The sequence below is a fragment of the Aythya marila genome, assembly GCF_965140915.1.
Source record: "Aythya marila genome assembly, chromosome: 13".
Classification (NCBI taxonomy): Eukaryota; Metazoa; Chordata; class Aves; order Anseriformes; family Anatidae; genus Aythya; species Aythya marila.
This window is the reverse complement of record NC_139054.1, coordinates 10047789-10069045: the sequence shown is the minus strand read 5'-3', so window position 1 is coordinate 10069045 and position 21257 is coordinate 10047789. Positions and strand designations below refer to the sequence as shown.

Below are 21257 nucleotides of genomic sequence, written 5' to 3'. Positions count from 1 at the left end.
GGCTGGGGGGCTCGGCAGGCCCACCCGAGCAGGGGCCATGTGCCCAGCCACCTGCACCCTGCGCGGCACCCCCCGTCTCTCTGCCAGCCCCCGGGGGTGTCCGAAATAACCCGGGCACTTCAGCCCCGAGCCGTGTGGGGTCCCCCCGGGGGTTTCCTGCGGGTGCCCGCTGAGGGGCAGCGCCGAGCCCCCTCCTCACACGGCCCCTCCACCCCCCTGAGGGAGCGGCCCCGCCCGCCGGCAGGGCGCCTGCGCTGCGCATGCGCGGGGTGGGGCCGGCACCTGCCCCGGCGGCGGCGGCGGCGGCACCGGGAGGGGGCCCGGCCGGTAAGGGGGGGGGGGCGGGATAAAAGGGGACGGGGCGGCCCCGGGAGCGGCCCGCACCGCTCCGAGGGGCAGGGCAGGAGGCCGCGGGGCCCCGTCCGCTGCCTGGAGCTGTTCCCCGGGGCCCGGCGGTCGTTCCCGGGCATCACGGGCCCGGGGGAGGCGGGGGGGGGGCAGGGCCCGGCTGTCCCGGTGCCGCCTCAGGGCCCGCTGTGGCGCCTCAGCAGGCCCCGGCCTGTGCCCGGGCCCGGGCCGCCCGCTTGGCCCTGCTGAGGGCTGGGGAAGTGAGAGCGAGGAGCCTGTTCGAGATCGGGGCTCGTGGCTGAGAGCTCCGAAAGGGGAACCCCGCCCGCAGGGCCCTGAAGGGGCTGAGAGCCCCCAGGGCCGGCCCGAGTGCCGCCTTCCCCACCGGGCTCGCTCCCCGTGTGGGCAGGTGCAGGCACACGGCCGGTCTTCCATCAGGTTCCAGAGCGTGTGGGCAGGCAGGGCAAAGCCGTCAGCTTCCTGCAGATCGAGGTGAGACAGGGGCTGTGCACTCATATCAGAGCTCCTTCCTTTTCTCTTATTTGGGGTTTAGCATCCACAACATTCCAGCCCTGGTCAGGAATGATCAGCGATCCATTTTACCCCTGGTAAAGGGAACTGTGTCCTCACCCCTTGCTCCTGGCTATTTTACTCCACTTACCAGCTCTGTACTTTCAGCGTCCTAAAACTCATCTGTTGTTTGCCCAGCCTGGCTCAGCCTCACAGATTGAAAGGCAGTGCGCTGAGCCCAGCTATGGCAACCTCACTGACGGGTGTTTGTTTCCTTTTAGTGACTGTTATGCTGGAGGAAGGCATTCCCTGGAGAGTCCCGGAGAGAGAAGTGCTGTATTTCTAGAGCAGGTACAGTACAGACAGCAGCAAAACAAATCTCTTCTTCTGTGTCAGGCATTTACCTTCACTCATAGAATGCCCCTGGGAGAGGGAGGACTGGCTGGCTCTTGGCCTCTTTCCTGCGGCTGCTGACTAAGGAGGCCGTGGTGTTGGGCTTGTTGCAGTGTGAACCTGCACCTGTGCCCTAGCAAACCGGACTGCGAAAAGCATTGCCAAGAAGGAGCAGCAGAGAAGCAGGGTCTCTTTACCCAGGAAACCTCTTCCGAGCTGTAGACAGCACGCACAGCAAACACGCACAGTTCCACTTCTGAGGTGAGTCAGCGTTCTTGGGGTGATTAAGAACTGGTTTGCTGGATGACTTATATTGATGTTAGGCCCGAACATCGCTTACATCCTTCCAGTCAGATGGGAGAAATGACTTAGCTAGTGATTGTACAGTAGGAAAGGAAGGCCTGGTGGTGGTCGTGATCCCTGGGGGTATTTTGCTGTTTCTGTGCTAGCCTGAGGACGCAGACAAGAGGAGATGTTTAACGGGTGATTGGTGTGTTTGGTGAAACTAGATAAGCTTTCAGGTACACAAAGTTTTCTTCAAATGTAGTGGAATTAATACGTAACTGACACTCAACAGCTGTTCTCACCTTGCTCTTAGTGTGGAGACCTGCTGCTTCCATTTCAGACCTGATGGAAGAGTTGTGTGCCGGAAAACTTGCCTAATTGCCATCTCTACCAGCTGCTCTAGTAAGAGATTATCTCCTATTTCCAAAACTTGTTCAGAAACAGGGATGGCAGTTCCATGTTCTATTCTTTCCTGTGCACCTGCATCAAAATCTACAAGTTGGAGTCTCACTCTGTACTTTCCCTGAAATAATGCAGAGCTCAGACAATAGCAGAAGGCTGCTGTTACACTATTCTACTTGAAATCTAGGGTGGACTTGCGGTTATTTCCTAAACCTCTTGGAAGTCCCAGCGTAATGGTGAGGAGCACAAACGTTGCATTCTTTATTCCAGCGTGCACCAGTCTCAGCTCTGCTGCTTAATTTCTGACGGGGACCGGAACAACTGGGAGAGATCCCAGGGGCGCGGATTTCCTTCTTTCATCTCTGCTAAGTTCATGTGGAGTCCAAGTCAGTCTTACGCTACAAGAGACTGGAGCTCTAGGTCCTCAGCTGGGTGACTTGCTGCGGAATTTGTGATTCAGAGAGGTGTTCTGCACTGTTTCTGGACCCTGTAGATTGCCTTGGTCCTGTGGCCCTCCCATCCTGCTGCAATGAGTGGGAAGTCCTTGCTCTTAAAGGTCATTCTGCTTGGGGATGGTGGAGTTGGGAAGAGCTCCCTCATGAACCGGTACGTCACCAACAAGTTCGACTCGCAGGCTTTCCACACGATCGGTGTGGAGTTCTTAAACCGGGACCTGGAGGTGGACGGGCGTTTTGTGACCCTCCAGATTTGGGACACTGCGGGGCAGGAGAGATTCAAGAGCCTGCGAACCCCCTTTTACAGGGGAGCCGACTGCTGCCTGCTGACCTTCAGCGTGGACGACCGGCAGAGCTTTGAGAACCTCAGTAACTGGCAGAAGGAGTTCGTCTATTACGCTGACGTGAAGGACCCCGAACACTTCCCCTTCGTGGTTCTGGGCAACAAGATCGACAAGCTGGAAAGGCAGGTGAGCACGGAGGAGGCGCAGGCCTGGTGCCTGGAGAACGGCAACTACCCCTACCTGGAGACCAGCGCCAAGGATGACACCAACGTGGCTGTGGCCTTCGAGGAGGCCGTGCGGCAGGTGCTGGCGGTGGAGGAGCAGCTAGAGCACTGCATGCTGGGCCACACCATCGACCTGCACTCCAGCTCCAAGTCGGGGTCCTCCTGCTGTTAGGAGAGGCTGCTGCTGCTTCGGGAACGTCGCTTGGACCGGCGGCTGGGTCGGAATAAGTGCGGGCAGCTCTGGGGCGCTCTGAGGACGGCGGCCGCAAGGACAATAGGCGGTTTGCTCACTGGGGAGTTTGCAGCCTTACCGTCTGAATTCTGGCTGGAGTTTCTGGGCACGAAGGATGTATCTACAGGAGGGAGCTGTCAGAGCATGCGAATTTAGTCCTGCTTCCATCTCTGCCTGTTCTAGCAGGCTTAAGGGACTGGGTTAAACTAAAGACAGTGAATTTTGATCTGTACCGAGAACTGCCTGCAGAACAAAGCTGAGGGCGCTCCAGACACTCTGAGGTATTTTAGTCCTGAACTCCAAAAATACTAGACCCACTGAACTCATGACCTTACTGCCAAAGGAAAGTCTGCTCAGCATGCCGAGTGAAACCTGTTGGGGAGGCTGTAGCCCACACAACTGTGAGAATGCCGGGTACTAGCGTGGTGAGATGTGTGTATCTGTTCCTTGGGATCAATGCATTCTGTCCTGAGACTGAATTGTAATAGGAATTGTTAGAACTCTGTTACAAAACAACATACAAAGGACAGAGAAATCGAATGTTGCAGCATCACTTCTTGTAGCTGCCTGTTTCTGGTCTGTTTTTCCCCACCTTTAACGTTGTCTTGTATGGATGTTATTTTGTGGAGAGACTGGTTGCTGCTTGTTCAGTATATGTCCCCTTGTCTCTTCTGGAGGCCCAACCAGATCTTGCTTCTCATATCTTGAATAGCCCTGGATGAAAAATACCAATGTGGGCACTCACCAGGTCATGTCAAAGGGTTTAGAGTTACTCAGGAGTTCAGGAGACCTGGAGCACGAATCCTCAGCCGGTTTCTGCCAGAGGTAATCGCTGTGTTCAGACGATGTGCTCTGGCAGACGGGATGGAAGGTGGGTGGGATGTCTCCTCAGAGTGCAGGTGGCTGGCTCATGCGTGGGCAGCTGCTAAATCCCCTCCTGTGCGTGGGGCCGTGACCGCCGTGCTTTGTTAGCTGGTGGGTCAGCACCTGCGGTTGCTTTAACATAGACGTTCCTATTTAGATGCTGCAATGTTCTCACCTGGTGTGTCAGGGACGGTGCTGCTCAGCACGGTTAACTCACGCCATTGCCCTGGCCCTTGTCCCTACAGGAGAATCAAATGCGTTTTGTCTGTAACTCCACTGACGTACTACTGGTAGCAAATGTCTGCTCAGTTAATTGGCCCTTGTTAATGGCAGCTGTGTTCAGCCCACTGCGGAGAGATCTGGACTGATTCCACTTCTGCTCAAGGTGGCTGAAAAACACGAGGGGGGTGGCAGGAAGCCTTCTAGGAACGGATGCCAGGCTTTGCTAACCCCAGCTCCTGCCCCCTGCTAGGTGTTCGTCCCCAGCTATTTGTGTGTAGCAGAGAGGTCAGCGCTCGCTGGCTGCCGTCTTTGCCATTGTAACCTCAATGTCCTGCAACTTCCCGTGCGAGTGTTTGTTCAAAGCTGTGACTTTGCCTGTAAGCACGTAGGAGCCTGTCACGGGAAGAGCTTTCCTGAGTGTGTATCCGCTAGCTGCTGAATGCAGTCCCACTGTGACGAGCTACTGGATAGCAAAGCGCGTAGCTCACGTAGAGCAGCCTCGTATCCTCTGCTTCAGAGCAGGATAGTCTCTGTCTCACACTGGCTGGTGGCAGCTAACCCCCGTCCCCCAGCAGTCTCTGAACTTGCAGGGTGTCTCCTCTGGGAACTCAGGGTGATGCTGCCCTTCTCACAGGGCAGCCACACGTGGAAGGGGCTGAAGCTTTAATACAAAGTGCTTTGGAGGGGTCTGATTTCTGTACGGGGCTCAACGCTCCCATTCACAGGAACGGATAGGGAGTGCTTGCAGCCTCTGGAAAATCAGGCCCCTTGAAGTATAAGAGAAGGCTCTGCCTCTGTAGGTGCAACATATTTTTACAGGATTTTAAAATTAATGTTACTATTTATTTAACAATGTCTGACCTCTAGATTTTTCTTCAGTTCAACACAGCTTAATATTTCCTTCAAGATCCCAAACTGTGACCTGTGGTTCTGCTCCCAACAGACACGTTCCACTGGCGCTTGTTCCCACAGAGGCCATCTGGGCTCAGGCTCCTGTTTGCTGCCCAGCCTGGCGTGGGGGCTGCAGAGGAAGCTCCCTGCAGGTGAAACTGCCCCAGTCCCAGCACGGATCTTGTGATCTATGTGAGGACTGTACCTCTGGAGGGCGAGGGCAGGGACTGAGCAGCCTGTGGTGCAGGAGGAATACGCACACAGCGTGCTGTTTGCTGTACCTCGGGTGCGTGTTGATGCTCCTGGCAGAAGCTCGAGAGCCTCATGGTTCACAGGCTGTGCAAACAGTGTGTGCTCCCTGGAGGGTGCTGCGCAGCATCTTTTGTTTCTAACAGATGTTGGATTGCCTTTTTAAAACAAAAAATATTTTATTAGGCTTATGTGTTTTAAAAAATCCATCTAAAAGTATAGTATAATATATTTAAATTGTTTAATTTATTCTAAATGATACGCACAACTTCTGAAGGAGCCGGGATCTTGAACTCTCTGTTGCAAAGTTCAGTGCCAACAGCTGTCCTCTCCCTGTGTCCACTCATGCTGCTGCAGTTGTTGCTATTGCTACGGAACTGGAACTGTAAAACTGAGATTCTACCTTTATTTAAGCAAATAAAACATGGATGTACCCAAGTGAATTCAGGAAGTGTTGACTTTTTGATTTATCAGAGTTCAAGCCAGTGACTGTTCTCCTGAATGGGAGGTGAAGCTGGGTCGCTTGTGGCAACTGGCTGAGAAATGTCACCAAATTTGAAACAAAGGGGCTGGTTATTCCTGAACAGTCGTTGAGTAAGTATAGCTTATTTACAAGCTGAATCCACTGACCAGTTTTGTCTTTCCAAGAGCACATCAGAAGACACTTTCATAACAAATATTCCACACTGCTTCCTTCTGTCACTATATGTTAATTTTCGGCCGGGGCTCTCAGCAGCAAGCCGTGCTTTCCTTTGATTTCTTCCTGCAATCTTGGACCTGGTCCCTCCTGCTCCAGGGGGCTGTAACCAGACGTGATTTCCATGGGATGCCGGGACAGAAATCAGCATATGGGGACTGTTCTCTTCCGCCGTCCTGCCAGGACGGTCACTTATTTTGGGAGGCTTTCTTTGTGTTTGCACAGTCCTTGCCTACTGTTTCTGTTGGCAGAACCTCTAGCTTGTTTTTTCTCTGATGTCTGCTTGCTTATCTGTGCTTCCAGAGGCATTGATACGGTTTCAAGTCCTTGGAAATTCTGCTTTTAAAGGTATGCTGGAGTATCTGAGGGCCTCCAGCCTCCTCTGCTGTTTCAAAACACAGCTGAGAAAAAGCCAACGCGACCTGGTGGCAGAGGGTGCCAGCCTCGGAGGAGTCACGGGGTTTGGTGAGGCGGCATCTTAACGCCTGCAAGGATCTGCCTAGAGGCATCAGAGCCACCAACTCACTTGACGTGCGATGTATTTACAAAAACGTGGGGCAGCTCGGCTGGGGGGGGAGGCGACGGCCCCGCTGACAGCGGCTGCCTGCAAACCCCAGGGAACGCGGCTCCTGGGACGAAGAGATGGGGAAATAAAAGGTTTCCCCTCCAGGGCCGGCTCCTGTCCCCGACCCCATACAGCCCCGCACAGCCCCGGCAGCGGCCGCGGGGGGGAGCCGGAGGGCCGGGAGCGGCGGGATGGGGATGGGGATGGGGATGGGATGGGGATGGGATGGGGATGGGGCCGGCCCTGCCTCCTCCTCCTGCCCCGTGCTCAGCCCCCTGAGCTGGCAGCTCCACAGGGACTTCGGGGCCGGCTCCTTGCTGTGTTGCAGCCGTGCTTCAACCACCGGCCATGGGGACAGAGCCGGCAGCTCCCTGTCAGAGCTCCCTCTGGGCCAGTTCATCACCAGACAGAGCCACAGGAGCCCTGAGGAGCCCACACAGGAGCCCACACACGTCCCTCAGCCCTCGTGCCCATCTCCTGGCCATGCACACACCGCCTCGCACCGTCCCCAAGCCTCCCACCCCACACAGCCCCGCTCCCCGCGAAGAGCCGTGGTGTTGTTCCCATCCCGCTCACACAGGGCCCTTTCAGCGTGGGGCGAGGAGGGTGCTGGCAGCTGGGAGCACGGGAACAAAGGGCCCCGTTGATGCCAGCCACGGCCCCGCGGGTTTCTGCGAGCCGGGGTGGGACCCAGGCTGGGAGCATCACTCCACGGCCTCGCTCCCCAAAGGGCTCAGAGCGCTGCTCCTGGAGGGAATGACCCGAAACAGGGTGTTTTGGGGGCGATTTCTGAGCAGAGCAGCATTTGGGTCTGTTATTTTTGACACCTGCACACAAACTGCTCACAGCCTGGCAGCAAATGTCCCTCTGGCTGCCCGCAGAGCACAGGACTTGGGTTTATAGCACCCTGAAATTGTCAGGTCTGCCCTTGTGCCCGGCTGAGGCCACCTTCTTTCAGCCAGGGCTCTCTGCAAGCGAGAGCTGCTCGTCCTGAGGGGCTCTGATGTGCTTGTACCAAGTGCATGGTGTGCTGCAAGCTGTGCGTGCTTGAGCCGTGCTGATTTGTTTTGTGGTGTCCGTGCTACGGATGCCACCTTAGGGGACAAGGCAGAGGCTGGCACCGTGTAAGCAGGACATTGAAGGGCAGCAGCTCCTCACCTTGCCCCAAAAGCAAGGGCTTCCTGAGAGACCCCAGCTTTCAGGGCTTCTTGAAAGACCTCTGCGGGTCTGGAGGAGAGACAGCGGTGATAAGGGAACAAAGGGACTGGACTCAGGGTTGGGGACGTGGCCCCCCTGGACGAAATGGGAAGGAGGAAGGGGCTGTGGGCCCACACGTGGAGTGGACAAGTGCTCCCCTTCCCTCCCTGGGGGACGGGGGAGACCGAGACCAGAGCAACAAACAGACGCAGACAGGTACCTTGTTCAGAATGTTCTTAATTTTAATTTATTTTCTTTAATTTTTATAAAATACATCTTGTAAGATAAGTCTTTAAAAACTTGCTCCTTTTTATTGCTTGTTAGCAAGTTGAAATTCTAGATCAGAAATGAAGGAAACACTTTCAGTTGATTAACGCTCTTTGTGTGTGCTTGTGTGTGTGTGTGCGTGCGTGTGTGTGCTTGGGGTCTGGGGACGAGGGTGGGAAGGAGGGTCTGGTTATTTGTTGTTAAATCAACACGAAAGAAAAAAAAAAAAGAATAAACAAACCAGCAAACCCCCAGGAGAGATGGCGTTGAAGTGAATTCCCAGATCTTGCCTGGTTTCTCCCCACCCCGCGGCCCCAGCTGGCATCTCCCCCTCCCCAGCCCGTGTGCGTCGGTAGCCTGGCCAACCTCGTTCAGCAGCCAGCAGCAAGGATCCTTCGAACGCTCTGCTCAGCAGATCGGCCCCTTTATCCTTGCCCCTGCTGAAACCGGCCCTTAGAAAAAACGTCGATAATACAGACACCAAAAAATACAAAATAAACCCACGCGAGGTGGAGCTGCGGTCTGCTACTGAAAGTAGTTTCTCCCATAAATAAACACGAAGCGTAGCGTTAAGGCGAGGTGGGGAAGGACGAAACAAAATGCCAGCTGGCAGGGAGGGCTGGGAGCTGCGTTTTGGCAGCGAGGGATGGACCCACACCACCCGGGCCGAGGGCTTCCCTCGGGCTGCTGCAGGAAAGGTCTCCCCCGGCTCCTCGCCCTGCCCTGGGGAAGCCAGCGGGGTCTGGGGTGCGGGGAGCGGCCGTGGTTCAGCCCCCTGCCCACCGAGCTGCCGCCCTCCTGCCCTTCTTCGTGGGTTTTGACTGGAGCCGAGGTGCTGCCAGTCCTTCCCGGCGTGGCTAGCCACGAGACGGCCGTCCTGACTCGCAGGAAAAAAAAAAAAAAAAAGGACAAAAAGTGAGGGGCAGAGTGGGGGCAGGAGGAGGGGGGGCGTTACGTTTGGCACACGTGAGAAACAAATCGAGATCTTTGCCGTAGCAAACGGTAGGGAAGCAGACGTCACCCCGAGAGAAGAGCACCATTGTGAAGGGACCACCGCGTCTGGCGTGCGCAGCTGGGAGGCGGCGAGGCGCAGGGGGACGAGCGGCCCGGAGGGGTGTCCTGTCCTACAAAAGGGACTGCTCTGGCCTTACGCTCTCCGGGCAGCCCCCCTCACACGTACCTGCCGCCTCCTGCTGCCCTGCCCCATGCTGGGGGCCCTGGAGGTGCTGGAGCGTAAAGCTCAGAGTCCCCTTCGTCCACAGGCACCAAACTCCTTCAGGCTTAATAGGGGCAGCTGGGTTAGGGGCACGGGCTTTGATCAGCATCGGGGTCAGCGCTCTCTTCTCCGCAACGGGAAGATCCTTGCCCTAAACGCCCTTTGCCTTGGCTGCAGCAGGCACTTTGGGGTAAATTCATCTTTCTTTACTAGGGGAAAAAAAAATTGTTCTCATCCTCCATCCATGAGAGGTGCCGGCAGTCAGCTCCAGGAGAGTCTCTAGCAATGGTACCGAGACTTGGCCAACTTCCTTTTCTCTCTAGCCTCTTTCTTGCTACTCTTAGAGCAATCTATGGGGATTTCTGCCTCCCGGGAGCACGAAGGCTTTGGCTCATCCCAGGGACACTGGAGTGAGTCCCTCCTCTTCTCTTGCTGGTTTCGAAGGGCTTGGCCCCAGAGCGAACCGGTTACCGATGATGAGCGCAGAGAGAAAAGTGCACGAAGGGGGGTCCATTGGTGGGAAGCTCTCCTTCTTGGTCACGCTCAGCACGATGGATGCGAGGGAGGAAGAGGAGGGGAGTCAGCGGCGAAGGCAGAGTTAACGCAGGAGACCTGGTGTCGGGCGGCTGCAGTGTTAAAGCCTCGGGGTTAGAGAAAAGAGGGGGCGTTTGGCTGGCTGGGCTCCACCTCGCGGCCTAGAACTTGGTGCCTCGGCCCATCAGCTTGAGGACGGCGAAGTTGTAGGTGGCGGCGATCATGAAGGTGAGCTGCGGGCGGGAGGAGAGTGAGCGAGGAGAAGGAGGAGAGGCTCGCGCCAGCCTGGGAGCCGGGGGGAGCCCGCTGAGCACCCCTGCGCCCAGCACCAGCACCCCCTCGGCACAGTGCCCGGCCAGCGTGCCCCGGGGCCCTGCCGCACCGCTGGGACACCGCAGTGCCATTTGTGGTGTGCAGAGAGGGGACAATCAGGGGAAGGCACAGGGCTTGGTGCACGGCAGCAGGACCTCTTCCCCTCTCCTCGCCTCCTAAAGCCCCTCCGGGCCCCCTCCTGCCACCTCCTTATCACCTGAGCTCGCCGCCTGCACTTATGTGCCAGACGAAAACGACACGAGCACGGGCTCTGTCGCGTCCTTGCCCACCACCTCTGACGTCCTCTGCCCCCAAATCCTCGCCGGGCGGAGGAGAACGGCCGGGCAGGGGGAGCACCGACTCACCAGTGAGACCAGCGTGGCTGCAGCCCCCACAAAGGCCGCGATGAAGAGGTGGAAAGTCATTTGGAACTGCAAGGGAAGACAGCGGTGAGCTCCCGGGCTGCCGCTCGCCAGCCGGGGAGGGGAGCGCAGAGGCTGCCACCATCCCCGTGCCACCTGCGGGTCTGCTCAGCCCCACGGGGGGCTTGGGAGGGCGCTGGGAAGGTGCTCACCTCGCTGGTCTTGCAGATGGAGAGCAGGTTGGAGCCGCACACCTTCCCGGGGAAAGCGTTCCAGGGCAGGACGCCTGGGGAGCCGCGGGGAGCGGGGTGAGCCGGGGCACGGACCCCACAGGCCCCCTCCGTCCCCTCTGCGCTCTGCGTCCCTCCTGGCAGCCCCGTTCCCTCGCGGTGCCAGCGGGAAGGGTGCGGGGGGAGCAGCGCAGCCCCCGGGGCAGCAAAGGCAGCACTGACCGTACATCCTGGCGTCCGCACACAGGGTGCCGATGCTGGCCGAGGTCTTGCTGGGGTTGGCGATGGACTGGCAGGTGGTCCAGGTGTTGAAGTAGATGTAGACCGGCACCGCGGAGCAGGCGAAGACCAGCAGCCAGACGATGGTCAGGACGTAGGTGATGCCCACAAACTGCAAGGGGCAGGACAAGCCGGGGGCACGGCCGCCGTCACCGTGCGGCCGGGGATGGGGACAGGGGAGCGCGAGGGTCCCCAGGCAGGAGGGGCGAGGGAGCGGGATGCTGCCAGTGCCTGGCTCTGCACCGCCCGCCGAGCCCGGCGCATCCCCCTGCACCCCGCGGAGCACCGGCCCGAGCCCGGCTGGCTCTCGGGGACGGTCACACGCACGTGGGGGTGACCGGTGGCAGCGGGACAGCCGCCGCTTCCCGTGCCGAGGGAATCCCACAGCCACGTGCCAGCGGGGCTCGGCCTCTGCGGGAGCGCAGCTGCACACCCCTGGGCTGGGCAACGCGGCTCTCCTGCCCTCCCTCCGCCGCGCCACCCCGATTGTCCCGAAGGGAACCGCAGCCGTCCCCCTCCACTCCCCGAGGCCACAGGCTGCCCCGTTTGCCAGCAACTTTGTCACAGCTCCCTGCGGACAGGACGGCCCTGGGGACACCGCACACAGCGGGGCTGGAGAGCCTGGGGCTGCCAGCACGCCCCAACCCTTGTGGGGATGCTCACGGCTCTCTCAGCTGGTGTGTAAACACCGAGAGGTTTGTTTGCCGGCAAAATCTGCAGCCGTGTCAGCTGCTTCGGTCCCCGGGGGACGCTCCCAGCCTGAGGGAGGGCAGTCGGGCTGTGCTTCCCTTCGGGATGCCCCGAAACCCAGGCGGCCGCCGTCTCCTGCCCTTCGGCCGTGCCGAGCGCGGCGAAGCCGCTGTGGGCGCGCGAAGGGGTGCCGAACCCCGGTTAAGATCACCTTGTCAGGATGTCCTAGCCACTTTCCCAAACACTGACACACCCGCTGCAAAGAGTGAGCTCGCTGGGGGCCTCGCGCTCCCCTCCCTTTCGGGCCCCCGGTTACCGTTGCGCTGAGGCCCTTGCCGCAGATGGTGGTCTTGTAGTCCCCGAAGATTTGCCGCACGGCACCGGTGGTGTAGAAGCCTTCGGCCAGCAGCAGGGCTCCGTAGAGGAAGAAGAAGGAGGCCGTGCCGTAGATGACATACTGAAAAGCGTGGATGCTGCCGGGGAGAGGAGCGGGCAGGGGTGCTCAGGCAGTGCTGGGGTGCCCGACCCAGGCGGGGCAGCCTGCACACCGCCACTTACCCTACCCGAGCGCTGTGCCCACGCACCCCGTGACGCCCCAGGGGCGAAGCCGCTGTCCCCAAGGGGACTGAGAGGGGTGAGCTGGGGCAGAGCCGTGCCACGGGGGGCTGCAGAGCAGCACCAGCCCCCCCGCGCCCTCCATACCTACCCGGTGCGGCCGTCCTGCACGTGCCGTGGCACCTAGCGAGGTCAGATAAGAACAGGAGTGAAAAGGAAACGAGCGGCCGCCGGGCCCTGCCCTGCAGCCACGGCACTGGTGTGAGGCTGCCCCGGGGCAAACACAGCCCGGGGGTGTCCAGCAGTGGCACCGGCCACAACCCAGAGGGTGCCAGCAGCGAGCGGAGCCCCGGCCGCCTCCTCGCGGCACGGAGCACGACGGAGACGCGAGGAGCCCCGCGAGGCGGCGGGCAGGGTACTTACACGTCGATGAGATACTCATAGTCCTGGTAGTTTTTGGAGAAGTAGGTCTCAATCAGCTGCTCGGTGCCCGTCAGGGCTTCGTGCCCGCAGCCGCAGAACAGCGCTACCCCGAAGAAGCACAGGCCGGTGGCCACCAGCGAGGCGAAGGGTGCCCCGATGAGGCATCGTGCGCAGCACTCCAGCAGACCTGCCGGCGGGAGAGGGGTTTTTGGGACGGGCAGAGCTCGGGCTGCAGCCCCACACGGGGCTGGGTTTGGAGGTGCAGAGCGGGCAGGCTCAGGGCAGGTTTGTACCCCCCACACCCCCTGCTTGTGCCTCGAATGCCAAAAAGGCGCTCGGGTCCCTGCGCCCCCCCTGGCTTGGCACTGCTGGAAGCGTTCCCAAACCCACGCTCCCCCCCCTCCCCAGACCCCGCAGCAGCTCTCCCTTCCCTGGAGGACAAGGGAGCCTTGGGCCCCGCAGCGATGCCCTCCCCTCCGCGCAGAGCAAGGTCGCGCGGTGGCACCGAGGACAATGGGGAATTGTCCCGGCACGGCCCCCCCCGCGGCCACCCCGGGCCGAGAGCAAACAGGGAACAAAGGCAGCGCTGTGGGGGCGCGGGGACCCCCCCCGCCTGTTTGCCTTGGACGGGGCAGGCGTGGGCACGGCGGGACCAAGGGGGGGTCCCGCTGTCAGCCCCGGCTCTTCCCACGGTGATGCTCCCTGAATTTCTTCAGGTCCGTGGGGAGGGCTGTGCTGGCACCAACCAACCTTTTCCTTTTCCTTTTTTTTTTCTTTTTTTTCCCTTTTTCCTTTTTTTTTTTTTTTTCCAGCCTAAATGCCAGCCAGGGAACATCGAGGCAGGCAGGTGCCCGGGGCTGGGGTTGGCGAGCGGCCCCACGGATGTGGCAGGGCCTGGCAGGGCTCCCCCCAAAAAAAGCCCGCGGGCTGCAGGAAGCTGCTGCTGCGGTGGGGAAGGGAAAGGAGGGGAAGGGAGGAGAGAACAGAGAGAAAGGGCCCTTGTGTGGCACAATCCCGGGTCCTGCGCCTTGGCTCAGCCGCTGTGGGGCCGCATGGTACCTATGGGGCCATAATTATTGCCTCTGGTGTTGATGGGGGGACCCCAGCACCCCAGGGCTGCAGGCACACAAGCGGCACGAGTTGTGGCAGGGCTCAGCCCGGGCGGGAGCTCTCAGCTCCCCATCCTGGGGCTGCAGGGGTGGTGGGACGTGTCCCGGGAGGCAGAACAGGGCCGGGAATCGGTGTGGGGAAGCAAGATGCCGTCCCCGCCACCCGGAGGCTTCCTCCCCGCAGGTTGCCACCCGCGGGGACCTGCGTGCCCGTGGCCTGCTGGTGCCGGGGGCAGGTTTGGTGGTGCCTTTCTGCTCCAGGAGCGTGCCACCGGCACCGTGTGGCAGCTGTCCCCGTGTGCAGCCCCCCCCTGTCCCCCATACTCACCCATGGTGCCGGACTCGGTCCGCTCCCCGTGCGCTCAGCTCTGTCTGCAGCTGGGAGCAGCCCTCGCCTCTCCTGGCAGTCCCTCGCCCTGTACCGTGCCCTCTGGGTGCCTGTCCCCCTCTCCAGCAAAGAAAAGGGCTCTCTGCGTGACAGCCACCCCCCTTAAAGGGACAAGCCCCCGTCCCTCCCCGCCCCGGCCCCCCCAGCAGCACCCCTTGGCTGCCAGCCCCTCGGTGCTGCGTGGGCACAGCAGCGGCGCGCAGGGCTGGCGGGGGGGGGGAGGCTTTGCAATAGGAAAAAAGCAGCTTGGGGGGGTGTGGGGGTGATGGGTGGCCCCTCTGTGGTGGCTCTGGGGACCCCCAAGCCCACCTGGGCTGAGTTTGCTGCTGGCTGAGCCCCGCAGCGGTGAGGGAGGTGATGGGGGGGTGTCCCTCTGCCTCCTCCCGGCCCCCCCAGCCCAGGCACCTGCTTCCAGCCTTGGTGCTCCGGGTGTTTTTGCTATTTTGGTGGGAATCGTGCTGGCGGGGGCAATATCCCCTGTGTGGGACGGGGCACAGGGCTCCAGCAGGCATGGCCCCAAGGCCAGAGGGGTCCCCAAATGATGCCGAGGGATCCAGGTGGGGCCAGTTCCCCTGGGGGTCCCCAATTCCCCTGGGGGTCCCCAACTCCCCCGGGTGTCCCCAGCTCCTCCAGGTGCCCCCAGCTCCCTGGGGACCCCATTTCCCCTGGGTGCTGCAGCTTTGGAGCCGGCGCAGGGCTGGGGAAGCCTGCAGAGGGCAACAGGTCCCTGCCCGGCGGGCGCGGGGCGGACAAAGCCGCGCTGTGTGCCTCAATGCCCCGCGTCGTGCCAGGCGGCGAGGTGGCAGGGCCTGGCCGTCCCCAGGGATGGGGACACTGGTGGGGGGGGTCCCCGCACCGCGGGAGGCTGCTCGGCCACCGCTGAGGGCAGCATCCTCGGGCAGGTCCCCAGGGTACCGCAAAGGGACCCGGTCGCTGCGCCCCGGGGTCAGCGGGACCGAGGGAGGGGGATGTGGTGGTGCCATGCCAGGGGGCACGGGGAGGGCTGTGGTTCCCTCGGGTTATCTGCAGGAAGAAAACGCTTCTAAAAATCATCTCCTGACACTGAAGCTCACCTCCCTGCTAGGGATTGCGTTGCCTGCAAGCAGGCACCAAAGGAAAAAACAATGCTGGAGGGGGGAATAAACCCCTGCTTCTTCTGTCCGCAGGAATTCGAGCTCTCCTGTTTTGTGAACTCCCCGGGGGGAAGCAGCAGCTTCATGCTGCCGGGGAGGGTGCGAGCAATGAAGGGGGCTGTGATTCCTGCACAAAGTGCCTCCAAACCCCGGGTAATTGGCAGCTGCTCGTTAGCGAGCTCTCCCCCCGTGTGCCCCCACCCCGGGGCCGCGCAGCTGCTCGCCCGGCAAACCCCCACGGCTGGCTTCGGTTCATCCACCCCTCTGCTCTCCACCTAAAAAGCCCGTGAGACCTTCTCCCTGTGCAGGCTCAGCTCTTCCCTGCCCTGGATGAGGCCCCGAGCACGGCGTGCTGCTGCTGCTGACCCCGCTGTCCCCCCTGGCTCCCTCCCTGCCCGAGGACACGCTGCTGCTGGGCAGGCAGGGAACGGGGGGACGCTGCCCCGTTTGGCCAGGTAAAAATAACCGTGCTTATAAATCACCCTGCGTTGTGCTACGATTTGTTCTGGCCCTGCTTTGGCCGCCAGCTGTCCTGCAGCATCTCCCAGGGGGCGAGTTAGCTGCCTGCATCCGTGAACACAGCCCCGGGAGGAGGATCCCCCCCGAGCAGCCCAGGTGCAGGTCCAACATCTCCGACGTTCACGGCCTCGATACAGCCGAAAGGAGCCGGCGACAGCGCGCGCAGCGCCTTAACCATTATACATGGGGCAGCGGGAGGAACACCGGTGTGTGCTGTCACAGCGCAGAGCCTGGCTGCTATTTTTAGGCAGACGTTTCCCCAGCCAGGCCGAATTGCTGCTGGTTTCAACCTCCTGTCCTCAGCCGCCTCGCTTCCCCCATCGCAGGGTGGGAACCCCCTGGGCTGGGCAGCCCAAAACGGGACCTGGAGCTGCCCGCGGCAGCCAGGGATGCCCAGGGATTTTTCTGCTGTGCCAAATCCCCTGCCCAAGCGGAGAGGAGCAGCATCCAGCCCTCCAGCTGCCTCCCCCCAGCGGTGCCAGGGACGGTGCCTGGAGCTGGCCCCGCTCTCCCAGGCTGGCTGCGCTCACCGTGCTATTTGTAATCCTGGGTCGCTGCGAGGCTGCAAAGTGTGCTAATAACAATTAAATTTAAAGAAAAAAAATGCTGGCTGAACCCATCAGAGGACGGGGAGGCGAGCTGAAGGACGGAGGGACAGGACGGTGCCATGGGATGATGGAGGAAGGGCAGGGCTGGGCCGAGAGGAGCTGGGCAGGACCCTCGCCAGGGGGGAGCGATGGGCACGAGGCTCGGGCCTGGGGCTTTGGTGAGGAGCTGGAGCTTGTTCCCCTGGCTGGCTTTCCAGCAGATTTGCCTTTCACGTCTCCTGACTTTCTCCTTGATTCTGCTTCACGAAGGAGGGCAAACAGCTGCCCGGCTCCCCAGGCTGCTCATTACTCTCCCGCTCTGCCCTCCACAGGGTCGCCTTCCTGAGCGTTGCTCGGTTACCTCTCGGCAAACCCAGGGAGCCAAAGGTGGACACGGCGGAGCTGACGCAGCCTGGGCAGGGCAGGGGCAGCCCCAGCTGGCCCTGCCAGCAGCCCTGGGCACCACGTCCCCATGCAGGGACACTGAAGGCAGCACCGAGGCCGGGCACAGCGCTGGGCACCCCTCTGTGCCAGCAGCTGCACCGGGACCATCGCCACCGCTCCCTGGGGACACCGAGGTGCCAAAACGCAGAGAAGAGCTGCCTTTGCCAGAGCAAGAAGAAGCAGAGGGCAGGCCAGGGAAACAAAGCAGGGGTCCCCACACTCCCCGTGCCCCATCCCCGGCAGCTCCAGCACAGCAGCACCCAGCACGCCACCCCCACAGCCCACACCATGACCCCACAAGACACTGGTGCCACCGGGGCAGCCCCGATCCCCCGGGACGCAGGCGCTGCCCGAGCTGCTGCTGTTTGCCTCGGTGCAGCAGCAGGAGGCTTTGCCGTCTAATTAAACAAATCCTTCATCTCCTCGGCGGCAGCCGTGCCAGGCAGGGGAGCAGCAGGGGGGGCACGGAGCAGAGGGGGGGGGCCGAGTTTTCTTTCCTTCCTTCGCTCCCCGCCTGATGCCGCAGCTGTGTAACGCTTCGCCTTCCAAACCCGTCCCTCCGGGGGGGCTCTAGCAAATAAAAATAACCCCGCGCAGCTCGGCCGGGCCGGGCAGCCTGTGGTTAATGGTGAACGCCACGCCGCCCGCTCTGCGCCCGCTGCTCTCGTGCTCGGGGACCGCTGGGGCCGAGGGCAGGAGCGATGCGGAGGCGAGGAAAGAGCCGGAGCTCGTGGGATGCTCATCGCCATGGCAACTGCGGCGGGGATGCACGGGGAAGGGCACCCCAAAACGGGGAGGTGACGGGGGCCACGGTGCCCCCAGCAGTCCCTGTACAGCAGCACAGCACCCGGCGCTGGCCAAGGCATCGATTTTCCGCAGCTGCTCCTTCACAGGCGCAGAAGCCGCGGGGGATTGGGGACGGGGGAGGCACGGGGCAGAGGCTGGGGAGTCTGGTGGTGTGAAAATCCGGCAGATTTTCCCCTACGTGGCTGGAAACGCTGCAGGTGGTGGGAGCAGGGATGGGAGCATCCTCACTGGGAGGCCACGGGCATGCCCCAGCCAAAGCAGCCTCCCCTCGCTTCCCCAGCAATTCGGGGACGAGGCAGGCAGCAACAGGGTGACCCATGGGCGAGGAGAAGAGACACAAAAACGGGCACGGGCCAGGTCACCCTGGGGCGGTGAGGAGCCTGCTGAGGGCTTTGGCACCAGTGCCAGGCTTTGCTCCTGGCCCCGGGAGCCTGGTTTGACACTTATCTAAATTAAATCTCCCCTTTCAGCGCGCCCAGCTCGCCAAGGTGACGGGATCATCTGGTGAGGTTGATCCAGCCTTCGGGCTGTCTGCACCTCCCTCCTCGGCTGCTCCACCCGCAGACAGTCCCCAGCCTGCTGGAGGTGCACAGGGCTGGGAGATGGAAGTGGGATGGAAGGAGCCCCAGCCATGCTTCCCATTGCCCCTGGCGGCAAATCCCCCATCCCAAATCCCCCATCCCCGTGCTCTCCAGCGGGACGTTTGGGGAGCGCAGCCCGGCGAGGTGCCAGGAGCTGCTCGGTGAGCGGGAGCCCAGCCCCATGCCCTTGGTGGGTCCGGTGGTGCTGAGCATCCCTCTGCAGCCGCCGCCTGCAGCGCCCGCCCCGCGCCGTGCCGGCAGCAGGGGTATTTTTAGCTTGGACAAGCGCCACGGAGCTGGAGAGCGACGCTCGCTGGAGTTCGGGCCGACGTCCCGGGTCACCTTGCAATCTCCTCTGGGGCGCAGCGTCCCGGTGGCACCGCCGGGCTGCCCGCCAGCCCCTGTCCCCGTGCCCCCACAGCCGGCTGAACGGGAATCATGTCAGGCTTTGCCCCAAAACCAAAAGGGTTCAGCTCCAGGCGTGCGTCCTGCTGCAAGCGTCTCTTCTGGCTGTTCCAAAGGCAGGATGTTCGGCTTAAAGTCCTGAAATCAGGGCGCATTTTGAACCACCACATGGCATCTTCCCCTAAAAAAAAATAAAATAGAGTGATGTGGCAGAAACGGCCAAATTTTGACTTTTTTTGAGCCACGTAAACAGCCCTGGGGCCCCGTGTTCAGCAGTGCTGGAGGAGAAGCCCAGTGCCTCGGCCAGGAAAGCGCTGCCGGCCTCTGTGGGACACGTGGGGACCGGTGCGGCTCCGGGAAGCTGGACCAAGACCCGAGCCCCCAGCTGGGCACACGCTGGGTGCCGGGGCAAGCAGTGGGCTGGCAGCCACGCGCAGGCAGGCTCGGGAAGGTATTTTCTGCAGCAGTGATCTCAGCCCCGATCAGATGCCTCCAAACGTCTGCGCAGCGGGCAGCTGCCCGTGTCCAGCCCAGGGACATCTTCGCTCCTGCAGTAAATTTCCAGACCTACAGCAGCAGGGAGGGACAGGTCCGGAGCTCCCCAAGGTGTCCACGTGGCCGTGTAGCAGCCCAGAGGGGGCTTCGGGAAGAATCCTCCCTCCTGGAGCCCCTCAAGCAGCAGGGAAGCTGCAGCAGGTTGTGTCCCCCCAAAACTCCTGCCCCTCATATCTCATGCACCCCGGGGATTATTTGGGGCCTTGTTCCCAGAGCAAATCACCTCCTTCACCTGCCTCCCTCACGCTCCTCCCCATGGCACTCGTGGCACAAAATTGATCCCAGAGGCGATTGTTCAGCCCGAGACCGAGCTGAAGCGCCTGTCAACCTTTGCTGTGAAAAAAATAACTAACTAAATAAAGATGTTTTCCAGGAGTTTAATCACTCAGCCACTCGAAATGGTGTTGGCTGGGAAGTCAGGACGACATTTATCAGACAGGATTAAACACAAAAATACATGAAATACGAGGCGGTCCGGGGGCCGAGCAGCAGCGAGGGGTCGGGGTCCAGGCGGGGGGTGCTGGCAGAGCCCCCCTGGAGGCTCTGGACCCAGGCGCATTTGCTGCGGGCAGGAGTCGGGCCCCGGGGGAACAGTTTGACGTGGGCTCAGAGACGGGGGAGGAGAAGGAATCAAAAATAAATAAATAAATAAATAAATAAAACCATGTTTTCCTCCTTTCCTAGCAGCCCCAACCCCTGCTGCCTGCGTCTCTGCCATCAGCAGAGCCTGACACCATCCCCGGCAGCCGCCGCAGCGTGACGGGGACGGGGCAGGGACGGGGCATCCCCGGGGAGCACCCTGCTGCCAGCCCCGGCTCTGCACCAGGCTGCTGAGATCCCTGCACCCTGCCTCCGGGGCTGGACGTGCGCGGTGTCTTCACTGCTGGCAGCAAACCCACCTCGTGGGCTGCTCTGGGGAATAAGGGACGCGGGCACGCTGCGCGGGTGCCTCGGTTTCCCCGTGGGGTGAGAGGTTTGGCTGCCCCCCCCCGCAGCCGGTGTCAGCTCGGGTTAGCCGGGACAGGCTCTGGAAGAGGAGCTGGCGTGCGGCGAGCGCTTCCTCGGCGCCCCGGGCTCCGGATCCTGATTGTGGCTCCCAGCACCGTGGCCCCGCAAACCTTAATGGCAACGGTAATCGGAGGAGACTGCGCCCAGCTGCGGGCGGGAGGGCTGCTGTGCCCCCCTGCCCTCGCCCCCCTCCTTTACTGGAGCATCCCCCCCCCCCAGCCCTTGCTGCCTCAGCCACGTTTCCTCGCTCGGCGGGGAGCTCCCGAAAGCCTGCGCCAGCTTCCTGAGAAGCCAAGGCAGAGCCCAGCAAGGCGCTGCCAAAATGCAGGGCCCCCCTCTCGCCCTGGGGGGACCCCACACCTCTCCTCGGGGACATGGCTGGCTGTCCTGCACGGGTCCCCGCAGCGAGGGCTTTTCCTAGCCATTAGCAGGGTGTAATTAATACGAATAAATGAGACGAGCCAGGCGTGATGAAGGGAAACCTGAGCGGTGTGTCCGCCGGGAATCATTTATTCTGCGCTTTTCCCTTCTGAAATCCTATTTGCTTCCCTGCACGTTAATCACAGGCTGCCTGGGCCCAGGGGCAAGGCTCTGCGGCTCCGCAGCGAGCCCGGGCGATGCCAGCCCGGGGGGCGAGCAGCTCCCCAGCCCCTGCCTCAGTTTCCCTCAGCCTGCAGGCCCCGCAGCCCCCCAGCCACGCACAGCCCACCGCCCGCATCGCCTCCCAGAGCCCACCAAGGGATGGGGGCTCCCATCTGCTGGGCCTCTGCAAAAAGCAAGCGCTGGGCACCCAGTGAAGGGTGCTGAGCCCCTCGGGGGTCCCAGCCCTTGTGGGGCAGGGGAGAGCTGGACCAGCCCCTAAAAAGGCTCCCCACGGCGGGGCAGGGGGCAGGATGCTCAGCCGGACCCCCCATCCCCATCCCATCCCTCGGTCCCATCCCGCTGCTGCTCCCCGGGACACCCCACCACGACCCCCAGCTCCCGACCCCGCACCCCGGGGGCCCGGCTCCTCTCCCCCCAGCCCCGGGGGTCCCA

General features: G+C 61.5%; 2 protein-coding genes across 8 annotated transcripts; one reads left to right on the top strand and one right to left on the bottom strand.

The window, feature by feature from the left end:
• Window positions 1-275: 275 nt before the first annotated feature.
• On the top strand, window positions 276-5899 carry RAB9B (RAB9B, member RAS oncogene family). Of its 6 annotated transcripts, none has more exons than XM_082771014.1 (4): window positions 276-327; window positions 758-840; window positions 1255-1512; window positions 1850-5899. In XM_082771014.1, exon 4 carries the CDS (start codon window positions 2468-2470, stop codon window positions 3071-3073), a length of 606 nt encoding a protein of 201 aa, XP_082627140.1. In that variant the 5' UTR covers window positions 276-327; window positions 758-840; window positions 1255-1512; window positions 1850-2467; the 3' UTR covers window positions 3074-5899. The 6 variants fall into 6 exon arrangements, with proteins under 6 accessions (XP_082627140.1, XP_082627144.1, XP_082627145.1 ...); XM_082771018.1 differs by lacking the exon at window positions 758-840 and adding an exon at window positions 1140-1209 and having other exon boundaries at window positions 298-327; window positions 1365-1512; XM_082771019.1 differs by lacking the exons at window positions 276-327; window positions 758-840 and adding an exon at window positions 853-1209 and having other exon boundaries at window positions 1389-1512.
• A 2166-nt stretch (window positions 5900-8065) lies between these two features.
• Window positions 8066-14381, bottom strand: PLP1 (proteolipid protein 1). Of its 2 annotated transcripts, none has more exons than XM_082770505.1 (7): window positions 14124-14381; window positions 12687-12873; window positions 11920-12181; window positions 10962-11130; window positions 10722-10795; window positions 10513-10578; window positions 8066-10068 (listed from the first exon to the last, which is right to left on the bottom strand). In XM_082770505.1, exons 1-7 carry the CDS (start codon window positions 14125-14127, stop codon window positions 9997-9999), a joined length of 834 nt encoding a protein of 277 aa, XP_082626631.1. In that variant the 5' UTR covers window positions 14128-14381; the 3' UTR covers window positions 8066-9996. The 2 variants fall into 2 exon arrangements, with proteins under 2 accessions (XP_082626631.1, XP_082626632.1); XM_082770506.1 differs by having other exon boundaries at window positions 12025-12181.
• Between the last annotated feature and the right edge of the window lie 6876 nt (window positions 14382-21257).